We start from the raw sequence: 13,031 nt of genomic DNA, 5'->3' as shown, positions 1-13,031 counted from the left end.
GAGAGCTTGTTTGAAGGAATTAAAGGCGGGGGCGAGTCTGACGGCTGGTGGGAGAGAGTTCCAGAGAGTAGGGGCGGCCCTGGTGAAGTCCTGCAATCGTGCGTGTGACTGAGTTATGCGTGGTGCGACTAGGCGCAGGTCATTGGAGGATCGGAGGGGGCGGGCTGGTATGTGCCTGTGGACCAGATCAGAGATGTAGGTTGGGCAGGTCTTGTGCACTGATTTGTAGGCAAAGCACAGGATTTTGAAATTGATCCTAAAGCTGATGGGGAGCCAGTGTAGTGCTTTACAGAGCGGAGTTGTAGAGGCGCTGCGGTGAGAAGAATGTATCAGTCTGGCTGCCGCATTCATTACCTTTGTGAAAATGACACTTTGTGAAAAAAAAAAAATTAATTTCCGCTAACTTGTGACAAAAAATAAAATGTTCTATGAACTCACCATACTCCTAACGGAATACCTTTGGGTGTCTTCTTTCTAAAATGGGGTCACTTGTGGGGTTCCTATACTGCCCTGGCACTTTAGGGGCCCTAAACCGTGAGGAGAGGTCTAGAAACCAAATGCTTCAAAATGACCTGTGAAATCCTAAAGGTACTCATAGGACGTTGGGCCCCTTAGCGCACCTAGGCTGCAAAAAAGTGTCACACATGTGGTAGCGCCGTACTCAGGAGAAGTAGTATAATGTGTTTTGGGGTTTATTTTTACACATACCCATGATGGGTGGGAGAAATAGCTTTGTAAATGGACAATTGTGTGTAAAAAAAAAAAAAAAAAAATCTCATTTACAGAGATATTTCTCCCACCCAGCATGGGTATGTGTAAAAATACACCCCAAAACACATTATACTACTTCTCCTTAGTACGGCGATACCACGTGTGACACTTTTTTGCAGCCTAGGTGCGCTAAGGGGCCCAAAGTCCTATATGCACCTTTAGGCTTTACAGGGTTGCTTACAATTTAGCACCCCCCAAAATGCCAGGACAGTAAACACCCCACAAATGACCCCATTTTGGAAAGTAGACACCCTAAAGTATTCAGAGAGGGGCATGGTGAGTCCGTGGCAAATTTCATTTTTTTTTTTTTTTTTTTTTTTTGTCACAAGTTAGTGTCATTTTCCGCTAACTTGTGACAAAAAATAAAATCTTCTATGAACTCACCATGCCTCTTAGTTAATACTTTGAGATGTCTTCTTTTCAAAATGGGGTCATTTGGGGGGTATTTATACTATCCTGGAATTCTAGCACCTCGTGAAACATGACAGGTGATCAGAAAAGTCAGAGATGCTTCAAAATGGGAACATTCACTTTTTGCACCATAGTTTGTAAACACTATAACTTTTACCCAAACCAATAAATATACACTTATTGGATTTTTTTTTTTTTATCAAAGACATGTAGTACAATAAATTTGGCCAAAAATTTATATAGAAATTTTACTTTATTTGAAAAATGTCAGCACAGAAAGTTAAAAAAAAAAATCATTTTTTTTTTTAGACAAAATTCTTTTTTGATGAATATAATAAAAACTAAAAATCACAGCAGCAATCAAATAGCACCAAAAGAAAGCTGTATTAGTGACAAGAAAAGGAGGTAAAATTAATTTAGATAGTAGGTTGTATGACCGAGCAATAAACCGTTAAAGCTGCAGTGGTCTGAATGGAAAAAAAAGTGTCTGGTCCTTAACCTATTTTGGTTCCTGGACGTAGAAACTACGTCCAGGAACCATGTGCGCTACTGCGCGCCCCCGCGGCCGATCGCGCGCGTGCACGCGCACTCCCGGCCGCGGATTCGGTAGCCAGGGAATCAATGTATCGGGCTATGGTGCCCGATCACTGATTCCTCTCCCCCGCTGAAAAAGCGACAGCTTCTCTCGGAAGCTGCGCCTTTTCTGGCCGTTCCCTTCCCGATGCGCCACTCTAAGCGTGAGTTACGCTTAGAGTGACGTCATGTAAACAAACTCATGGCAGCCATCTTGTGGCCAAAAAGTAATACTACAACTGAAAATAAAAATAAATTAAAATCAACACACATTTACATTATAAATTTATTGTTTACCCCCCACCCTCCCAAAACTACCCAAATAAAATGTTTACTATAAAAAAAAAAAAATTACAATAAAAAAAAACAAAAAAAAACATGTAAATATTTACCTAAGGGTCTAAACTTTTTAAATATCAATGTAAAGATGAAATATTTCTATATATTTTTTATTTTAAACTTGTTAATAGTGATCGATGCAAAATGGAAAAAATGCACCTTTATTTCCAAATAAAATATTGTCGCCATACATTGTGATAGGGACATAATTTTAACGGTGTAATAACCGGGACATATGGGCATATACAATACGTGAGTTTTAATTATGGAGGCATGTATTATTTTAAAACTATAATGGCTGAAAACTGAGAAAATGAATTTTTCCATTTTTTTCTTATTCTTCCTGTTAAAATGCGTTTACAGTAAAGTGGCTCTTAGCAAAATGTACCCCCCAAAGAAAGCCTAATTGGTGGCGGAAAAAACAAGATATAGATCAGTTCATTGTGATAAGTAGTGATAAAGTTATAGGCTAATGAATGGGAGGTGAACATTTCTCTCGTGAAAACCACAGAACCTGAATGGGTTAAAGTGAACCTCCGGACTAAAAAGCGACTCAGCAGCACTGAAAAGACTTGGTGTTTCTTTAACAGTTTCACAGCATCAGAACTTTGTTTCTCTTATACAAGCCTCATTTTTAGCTGCACAGAAGAAAACTGCCCGGGCTTTTTTCCCCTCATGCTGTGCAAAGCATGATGGGATTTCTGATGTTGTTGCTCTCATTCTGCTGTTTTGGTGCAATTTTTTTTTTTTTTTACATTTTGAATTTGACATTTGAAGCCTAGCGCATGCAGCTGGGAGGGGTAATCAGGACACAGGACAGTTGGAACTGTGTCTCCTGCTCCTTGTCACCTCCATTCAACTAAAAAGATGGCTGCCCCCATGACAAAGATGGCAGCCCCCATGAATCACAAACAATTGCCTGTTCTTTTAAAACCGGGTGGGTAAGAGATTGTATTGCCTATCTATTGTAATTAACATAACTAATGTAACTTAATAATAGTATGTTTGTTTAGGCTGAAATTCCTCTTTAAAGGATACCCCAACTGAAATGTGACATAATGAGATAGACATGTGTATGTGCAGTGCCTAGTACACAAATAACTATGCTGTGTTCCTTTTTTTCTTTCTCTGCCTGAAAGAGTTAAATATCAGGTATGTAAGTGGCTGACTCAGTCCTGACTCAGACAGGAAGTGACTACAGTGTGACCCTCACTGATAAGAAATTCCCCTTTTTTATCTCTTTCTTGCTCTCAGAAGCCATTTTCTGCTAGAAAAGTGTTTTGTAGTTGTAATTTCTTATCAGTGAGGGTCACACTGTAGTCACTTCCTGTCTGAGTCAGGACTGAGTCAGCTACTTGCGTACCTTATATTTAACTCTTTCAGGCAGAGAAAGAAAAAAAGGAACACAGCATAGTTATTTGTGTACTAGGCACTGTACATACACATGTCTATCATTATGTCACATTTCAGTTGGGGTATCCTTTAACCTCTTGACGACCAGCTAACGCCGATTGGCGTAAACTGGTCGTCTGCGGGTTACCATGGAAACGGCCTTTCCATGTCAGTTCACGGAGGGTGTCTCCGTGAACAGCCGGAGAGCCGCCGATAGCGGCTCGCCGGCAAAATGTAAACAGGCGGGGAAGAAATCCCCGCTGTTTACATGATACGGCGCTGCTGCGCAGCAGCGCCGTAAGTCAGATCGGCGATCCCCGGCCTCTGATTGGCCGGGGATCGCCGGCATATGATAGGCTGAAGCCTATCCCACAATGCGCAGGACGGATATCTGTCCTGCGCAGCCCAGGAAGGGAGAGGGAGGTAAGGGGAGGGAGGGAGCGCACAAAACGCTGCGGAGGGGGGCTTTGAGGAGCCCCCCCCGCTACCCACTAATGGCCGGCGGCGATCAGACCCCCCCCAGCAGGACATCCCCCTAGTGGGGAAAAAAGGGGGGTAGTCTGATCGCCCTGCTGCACTGCTGATCGGTGCTGCGGGCTGTAGAGCCCACGCAGCACCGATCAGTGAAAATTCCCCTGGTCGGCAAGTGGTTAAAACGGAACTGTAGATATAAAATAAACACATTGTTTCACTTACCTGGTGCTTCCCCAAGCCCTCAGCAGCTGTCCTGTCCCGCGCCGAATCTCCACGAGTCTCTGTTTCCCCGGCGGCGAAACGGAAAGTAGCTGACCGCGGGAGAACGGAGGCTCGTTGAGGAGCGGCGCGGGACAGGATGGCTGCTGGGGGCTTGGGGAAGCCCCAGGTAAGTGAAACAATGTGTTTATTTTATATCTACAGTTCCGCTTTAAGGCCTCGTTCAGACTATACGCGCTGCCGTGCGCATTTTGGCAGCGCGTATAGTGTGCGACACGCAAGAACGGTAGAAGGGCATAGACAGCCCTTCTACCGTTCCCATCATATGCGCTGCGTGGCAGCGCGATTGCGCTATCGCGTACTGCACGAATTTTTGGGAATCGCAGTGCAGATCCCATTCATTTTAATGAATGGGATCTGCAGCGCAGCGCATAGGAACGCAAATGGCGTGCGATTGGACGCGTTGCGTTCCGATCGCACAGCCATCTGCGCTAATGAGGTGAACGAGGCCTAAGGGGTTTTATGACTGCAGTCCTTAAGTGGTTAATTGGAGTCCACCTGTGGTAAATTCAGTTGATTGGACAAGATTAGGAAAGGCACACACCTGTCTATATAAAGGTCCCACCGTTGATAGTTCATGTCGAGCACAAACCAAGCACAAAGAAAGGAATTTTCTGTAAACCTCCAAGACAGGATTGTGTCAAGGTACAAATCTGGGGAGGGTTACAGAAAAATGTCTGCTGCTTTGAAAGTCCCAATGAGCATCCGTAAGTGGAAGAAGTACAAGACCACCAGGACTCTTCAAAGAGCTGGCCGGCCATCTAAACTGAGTGATTGAGAAAGAAGAGCCTTCATCAAGAACCCCGATGGTCACTCTATCAAAGCGCCAGAGGTCCGCTGTGGAGAGAGGAGAATCTTCCAGAAGTACAACAATCTCTGCAGCAATCCACCAATCAGGCCTGTATGGTAGAGTGGCCAGAAGCCACTTCTTAGTAAAAGGTACGTGGCAGCACTCAGTTTGCCAAAAGGTACCTGAAGGACTCTCAGACCACAAGAAACCAAATTCTTTGGTCTCATGGCACAACGATTACACTTTTTGCTGTGAATGTCAGGCATCACATTTGAAAGAAACCAGGCACAGCTCATCATCAGGCCAATACCATCCATGCAGTAAAGCATGGTCGAGGCAGCATCATGCGGTGGGGATGTTTTTCAGCAGCAGGAACTGGGAGACTAGTCAGGATAAAGGGAAATATGACTGCAGCAATGTACAGAGACATCCTGGATGAAAACGTGAACCAAAGCCCTCTTAAACTCAGACTGTGGTGACAGTTCATCTTTCAGCAGGACAATTACCCTAAGCACACAGCCAAGATATAAGAGGAGTGGCTGCATGACAGCTCTGTGAATGTCCTTGAGTGGTCCAGCAAAAAGCCCTGACTTGAATCTGATTGAACATCTCTGGAGAGCTCTTACAATGGCTGTGCTCTGATGCTTCCCACACAACCTGATGAAGCTTGAGAGGTGCTGCAAAGAGGAATAGGTGAAACTTGCCAAAGATAAGCATGCCAAGCTTGTGGCATCATATTCAAAGACTTGAGGCTATACTTGCTGCCAAAGGTGAAAAAACAAGTATTGAGAAAATGCTGTGAATACTTATATACCTGTAATTTCTCTTTATTTTTAATACATTTTCCAAAATCTCAAGTAAACTTTTTTCATGTTGTCATTATGGGGTGTTGTGTGTAGAATTCTGAGGAAAATAATGAATTTAATAAATTTAGGAATAAGGCTGTAACATAACAAAATGTGGAAAAAGTGATTGGCTGTGAATACTTTCCGGATGCACGGTACACAAACATTATACCCAGCATCTTTACAAGCCAGAATATGGTGTGTCTCCTCTACTTTGCCCCAACCTCCTGCTTCATTCTTCCCTTGTTACCATCCAGCCAGGATCCACCATCAGCAACTGCATTGTCTCCATCAGCCAGGGGAGGAAAACATTTCTGAGTTCTCGGCTGAGCTGTTGTGGTAAACAACGGTTTGCAGAAAGGGAGTTAACGCTGCCATATGCCATCTTCTCTAAGCTCTTGTATGCAGGAGACAACAGCTCCACAACGAAAGGGTACAATGTATGCCCAGACCACTAGGTGTCATGTAATGAGAGTAGTGTTGTCTGGATCATGAATGATTCGGATCTTTGATCCAAATCTCTTTTGTAAGTCGAATCATCCGGATCATCAAAATGAACGATTCAGCTAAAAAAGGGGGTGGAGCCAGGAGCGGCACACCCCCTCTCTCAGCGGGAAGCAGGGTCCTGGAAGCAGAGCAGAGATGGATTGCTCAGTTGGAGGGGAGCCAGCCTTGCACAGGGACAGGTAGATGAGAGAGGGGACATGGGTGCCACTGCCAGATATGTGTAGAGCACACGTACTGGCTGCAATGTGCTGCTGATTTTAGGCTGTCTGTTCCGTAGTTGTGAACAAATGGGAAACTTTTGGCTCAGAAGCACAGCTCAGTAACTCTGCAGACAGCGTGCTGAGTCTGGGCTAGAATGACAGGGCAGGCACTGTGATTGCAGTGCAATATGATCCTCCTGCACTTGGCTCTAAACAGCTGCACTTCACTTCTACCTACATTTATGATGAGTGTTCAGGTGAGAAAAGGGGAATGCTTTCTTTCACTGTGAGACGTTTGCATTCAGAGTATACAGATGAACATATAGTTGAAATATATTTAAAGCATATGATTGCAACATGTGGGTAATGTGTGCAAAAAATCATTTCTGCTTTCTGCTTACCCCTCTTCGTTCACCTCCTCCCTTCTCTGTCCACCCCCTGCCCTTCTCTGTCCACTGCAGGGAAAATCCTGTCCTGCTGGTCAGTTCACCCCCGAATGCTTCCCTAGTAATGATTTGAGATTCGGATCAAAGATCCGGATCTTTTCAATGATCCGATTCGAATCATCCGAATCATTGAAAAGATCCGGACTTCCCATCTCTAAATGAGAGATGCTGCTAGAGAAGTCATAGAGAGGAGATGCTGTGACACAGCTAAGGGGAGGACCCTGAGCTGTGAGTTAAAGGAAACCAGAGCTGACTAATAATAAAAGTTTTATACATACCTGGGGCTTCCTCCAGCCCCATCACTCCCACACCGCCGTACTCAGACTTCTCCTGCTCCGGGTCCCATAACGTCAGCCAGTCACGGCCAGTCTCCGGCGGCTGTTGGAGAGATACGTAAAGAGTTCACTTCTCTTACGTCAGACTGGCCGCAACTGGCTGTAGTTACGGGACCCGGTAACGGAGCAGAAGGCTGAGGACGGCGGCATGGGAGCGATTCGTGCAGATGGGGCTGGAGAAAGCCCCAGGTACATATAAAACCATTATTATTAGTTAGCTCTTACATTTTAAGTACTCTAGCACGCTCTGACTACTCTGCCATGGCCAGAGGAATGAGGTACTTAGCCCGCCCTCATGACTAGCAAACACACACACACACGTGCCCACGTTTTACAAAAACAGATGTAACCTGCGTTGCTTTCTGTTGTATCACTTCCCATTCAACTGAATGACACAGTGCTGTATTGAGCACAGCAGTGTGGTGTCAGAATGCACTGCTGCACAGCACAGAAGTGCTTCCAACAGTGCTATTTATGCACTGATGTCTTTTTGTCTCACATATTGAAATCCACACAGCATAGCAAAAGTGTGCTCAGACCCTTACCCAACTTACGTGCCGATTTCCCTTGAAACACACTATACATACACCTAGCTCTTTAGGGCAAAGTGATATAAACTCCATGTGCACAAAGAAAATTCCCTACACTTTTTATTTTATTATTTTTAGTATTTTACACAAGGCTTCACCATTAGCCATCCGGAGCTCAGATATAACTCTATATTCTACGTGTCTCTTAAGATCAGCATACTTACCACTGACAGATCAGAATTTAGTGCCATCAGCAGTAAATTGGTATACATAGGACAATAAATGGGGGTGTGAGCAAATTAACCGTTTCCTCCAAAGACTAACAACTGTGCAATATTTGCAGGAGTGATGTGATCAGTAGGGCAGAGAGCACACAATGCTCAGCACAAGACAGGCACTCTGTATAGACGTCATGCTGAGGGAAGCTCCGTACCTGCACACACCCGCCACCATTTGCTGGGCCCCGCTGCCTCCGCACTCTGCCCCACGGCGGGGCTCCCTTCCCTCTTGTCACCAGCTTCTGTCACTGAACTTCAGGCCTCGTACACAGGAATAGGCCGCTACCGTGTCCATAGAAACCACCGTAACAGCGGCGCCGACTGCTGACGAGTATAAAACGTCTATTCCAGCGCCCACCCAGACCGAGTAGCACTCGTTGTAAAGTTTATCCGCATGTATAGTGCCACCGTGTGGCCACCAGACCGTCACTGCGCGCATTATAGGTTTGAAATCGTGTAGTGTATGAAGAATAATACACGTCTGACTATGAAAGTGAAAACTGGGTACAAACATACTTTTTTTTCCCCGTCAGATTCTATCAATTTGTCCCTGTGATCGATTTCCCTCAGTGTCTTTGAACAATTAATTTTCAATTAATTTGGACAGTTTTATATCAAATTAGATTAAAGGCAGGCTCTTGAAAAACCAGCGCTGGGCTTCGGACACAATCAAACCACTCCCCCCATCTGCGCACAAGTACATGTTCGCGACATGCGCACACCAGGGCAGTTTCTAGGCTAAATTTCACCCAGTTCGAGAGTCAAAAAATACGCCCCCTCTCTCCCCCCCCCCCCCCCCCCCCCCCCCCCCCCCAATCAAAGCTGCTAAGTGAAATCATGTCAAAAGGCTTCTTGAAACCAACTCACCATTTTTGTTTTTATTTTTTTTTACTACCCCTCTTCCATGGGCTTGCTCCTGGCTGGCTTTGGCTGCCTGCGAGTCTGCTAGTCTCTGGACTGACTCAGGCTGAGAGGCTCTGCGAGTGCAACGCAGTCACACACTGCGTATTTATGGCTGCATGCGGCCACCCTACTCTTGCTCGCTGTCGTCGGCTCCTCCCCCAGCCAAGCCCAAGCGTGAGGTGGGCTGCCTGTATCTTTCCCGTTGCGCCGCACAGCCTGCCAGTGTTGCCAACCTTTCACGTTATTTTTTACTGACAAATACCTAAAAATTTACTGACAAAATATTTTTTACTGACAAAATTTCTCCACTAAATGCACATAAGAGACAGCTTTTTTCACCAGTAAATGCACATAAGAGACAGCTTTTTTCACCAGTAAATGCACATAAGAGACCGCTTTTCACCAGTAAATGCACATAAGAGACCGCTTTTCACCAGTAAATGCACATAAGAGACCGCTTTTCACCAGTAAATGCACATAACAAGAGACCGCTTTTCACCAGTAAATGCACATAATGACAAACAGCCAGTGTCCCCAGTATATGTAGCCAGGGATATATGTGCCCAGTATATGTAACCAGAGGTATATGTGCCCAGTATATGGAGCCAGGGGGTATATGTGCCCAGTATATGGTGCCAGGGGGTATATGTGCCCAGTATATGGCACCAGGGGGTATATGTGCCCAGTATATGGTGCCAGGGGGTATATGTGCCCAGTATATGGTGCCAGGGGGTATATGTGCCCAGTATATGGCACCAGGGGGTATATGTGCCCAGTATATGGCGCCAGGGAGTATATGTGCCCAGTATATGGAGCCAGGGGGTATATGTGCCCAGTATATGTAGCCAGGGGTATATGTGCCAAGTATGTAGCCAGGGGTATATGTGCCAGTATGTAGCCAGGAGTATATGTGCCAGTATGTAGCCAGGGGTATATGTGCCAAGTATATGTAGCCAGGTGTATATGTGCCAAGTATATGTAGCCAGGTGTATATGTGCCAAGTATATGTAGCCAGGTGTATATGTGCCAAGTATATGTAGCCAGGGGTATATGTGCCAAGTATATGTAGCCAGGGGTATATGTGCCAAGTATATGTAGCCAGGTGTGTATGTGCCAACTGCCAAGTATATGTAGCCAGGTGTATATGTGCCCAGTATATTGTAGCCAGTCTGTCGACCATCACCATTGGTGGGCTCTGACTTTAGCCCAGGGCAAAAAGAGCGCCCCCCCCTCCCTCCCCCCCCCCCCCCCCACATAAGAAAGAGAGAGCCTGGCAGTGCAGTACATAGACTGCCTGCCTACTTACCATGATGTTGTCCATCATCATGGCAGGTGCAACTCTGGAGTCTGGAAGGATCGGTGGGGGTCCGAGCGGGGGACGGAGGTGCTAGCGGGCAGGCAGCAGCAGCAAGGGCAAGGCTGGGCACACACTAGTAGCAGGCGCAGCAGTGGCAGCGAGGAGCCCGAGTGGCCAAAAAGACTCCACTTCCGCCACACACTGCTGATAAACAGGAAACATCCGTGACAGGTTCATAGCGCGGCCGCTCCTGTCACGTGACGTCGCTCGGCGCCCAGAAGGATCTAGCTAGTAAGCTAGGAAGCCGGTGATCGCGCTGGTGCGCACAGCGGCACAGCTCCTCCTACCTCTCGCTGCACCGGCTCCTAGGAGCAGCCAGCCAGGCAGCCAGCAGTGACGTCACATCCTTCTCCTTCTGCCTGGCGCCCCCCAATTTGTCTTTCATCGGCGCCCCGTTCAGCAGAACCGGCTGAACGGGGCTAGAAACGGCCCTGGCGCACACCACCACGCCCCTGCACACATCCATCCACTAGGATAGAAAAGATGAGGGGAGTGAAACTGACAGCCAACAAAGGTTTAGAAATATATCAAAAGACACTTTATTAGCACAACAAAATTCACATAAAACCCATAAATAAAAAATGCACAGCAGCTAGGTGGCCACCCCGCAAGCAAACCGGCGCCCTCACACACATGCACACGATCAACTCATAACACTGACGCACTGGGCAAAGAAAAGGACCTCTATGACCTATGATCCCAAAGGTAGAGGCCAATGGTAGGTATGGAAAAAGCTGATCAGCAAGTCCTCAAAATCCTTAGAGGTTTGGACAGCAATACACTTGTATAGGCAAGATGATTAGTATACAGTTCCAAAGAAACAAATCCGCACCCCAGGCGGTAGTGTTAGTGAGCAGCCACATCAAGGATTAGTGTTGCAAAGGCAGCAGGATAAAGCAGTGCAAGCCAATAAAGTAGCGTTCAGTGCAGGCACAGCATGTATAAGCTTGTCTTACCGACCAGTTGCGGATTGCAATATTCAGCAGGCAACAATACCTCCTATAGAACGGTTTGCTGTGTCAGCAGGGCAAGGATGAGGTTAGCCCAATCATGGAGGTAAAGGATGGCATGGAGAGTAGCCTCCGTGATGAGGGATCCAGCCAGAATGGCTACCGTCCGATGTAATGTGCAGTGCAACAGTTCAGTACTGCGTAATGTCGCTCAGCGGCAAGGGCGGTGGATCCCATACAATTCGGTGACCTGCTGGACTGGTCGTAGACTGTGACAGGTCCTGGTAGGCGGCAGGGGGGCCCCTTTCTAGCTGCAAAGCGTGTCCACGCCACACAAGCCCGACATGTTTCGCTGGCCAAACGCCAGCTTTCTCAAGGGAGGCGTGGTAGATAGAGTGCTCCATTGATAGGAGCCTTTTGAAGGCGCCGCCAATGCGGCGGAAGTGCGTGAACTCCCAGCAGGCACCGCGCCCCCCATCCATCGGCCGGAAGCAGGAAGAAAAAATTACCTGCGCTCCAGGCAACAGACAAGGGGGCGGGTACGCGCTGTAACCCACTCCACCAAGCCCCGCACATGGAACGCAGGAGTCGAAACAACGCTGCGCTACCAGACGGGGAAAGGGGAGGAGGAAAACCGGAGCGCAACGCAAATCCATCTCAAACATAAGTCGTCAAACATTAATAATAAACTCACATCCATCCACCCCTGCACACACCCTCCTCTACTCTCTGAAGTCCGTCCGCATGCTGCACATGCGCACCAGGCACAACGCACAGACACAGGAAGACGCAGTGAGGCCTGGAACCCACTACTAATCGTGAATCGCAATCGCTAGCGTTTTGTATGAGCAGTTTATAAGCGATTTCATGAGTGTTTTAGGGAGCGCTTTTAAAAAGTGTATCAATTTGCCAGCGGTTGTGTAGCGATTAGCGTTTTAAAGTCTGTAACAAAATTAAAATTAATTGAAAGGACCATTCAGTGTGCAGTAACTTCAAAATGCTTGCAAAATTGCTCAGTGCAGGTTTTGATGAGCGATTACGCCAGTGATTACATACTTAACATTGAAGCGCTAACGCTCCCAAAATGCTGCATGTCCTGCGTTTGTGATTTTTCTAATCGCAATTGCTCCAGTGGAAGTTGCCCCATCCATTTACATTAGCTGAGCAATTTTACAAAGCGCAAGCGTTTTCAAACGCTCCCTAAACGCTCAAAAAATAGCCTTGTGGGTACCAGCCCTCACAGATGACTTTATTATATTTATTTATTTATTGTATTTATAAAGCACCAACATATTACACAGCGCTGGACATTAGTTAATAGGATGGTCAATGAGATGCAAATAATTCAGGCAAACTGAATGCTGCTTGGTATTAAGCAAATCAAATACAGCTCTCCTGGCCATGGCAGAGCTGCGAGAAGAGCGTGCTGATGGAGTAGTAACACAACTCTCAGTGCCAGGATCTCTCTTTAGAAGAGTCTTCTCTCTAGGCCAGGCATGGGCAAACTTGGCCCTCCAGCTGTTAAGGATCTACAAGTCCCACAGTGCATTGCAGGAGTCTGAGAGCCACAGTCATGACCAGGGGCGTCGCTAGCCCTATTTTGGGGGGCCCATGCCCCCAATCTGTCCTGGGGTGCCACGGATCTCCCGGC

At 46.7% G+C, this 13,031-nt stretch overlaps 2 protein-coding genes across 3 annotated transcripts in view; one reads left to right on the top strand and one right to left on the bottom strand.

The window, feature by feature from the left end:
- SAMD8 (sterile alpha motif domain containing 8) overlaps nt 1-8,524 on the bottom strand; it is a 119,512-nt gene extending 110,988 nt beyond the window's left edge. Inside the window, exon 1 of the mRNA XM_068255389.1 lies at nt 8,326-8,524. The gene's annotated coding sequence lies outside the window, so the exon portion shown is untranslated. The remainder of the gene's footprint in view (nt 1-8,325) is intronic.
- The window catches only part of LOC137534060 (dual specificity protein phosphatase 13A-like), a 79,328-nt gene continuing 74,561 nt past the window's right edge, over nt 8,265-13,031 (top strand). Inside the window, exon 1 of one of the 2 annotated variants that reach the window (XR_011024298.1) lies at nt 8,265-8,674. Coding sequence is in view for 1 of the 2 variants with exons in the window: in XM_068255391.1 (XP_068111492.1) it covers nt 8,634-8,674 (41 nt within the window). In the remaining variant the exon portion in view is untranslated. The remainder of the gene's footprint in view (nt 8,675-13,031) is intronic. The other variant, XM_068255391.1, reaches the window with a different exon arrangement.

The sequence above is a fragment of the Hyperolius riggenbachi genome, chromosome 10 (genome assembly GCF_040937935.1).
Source record: "Hyperolius riggenbachi isolate aHypRig1 chromosome 10, aHypRig1.pri, whole genome shotgun sequence".
Lineage (NCBI taxonomy): Eukaryota > Metazoa > Chordata > Amphibia > Anura > Hyperoliidae > Hyperolius > Hyperolius riggenbachi.
Note: the sequence above shows the minus strand (reverse complement) of the source record. Positions and strands in the feature narration are given on the sequence as shown.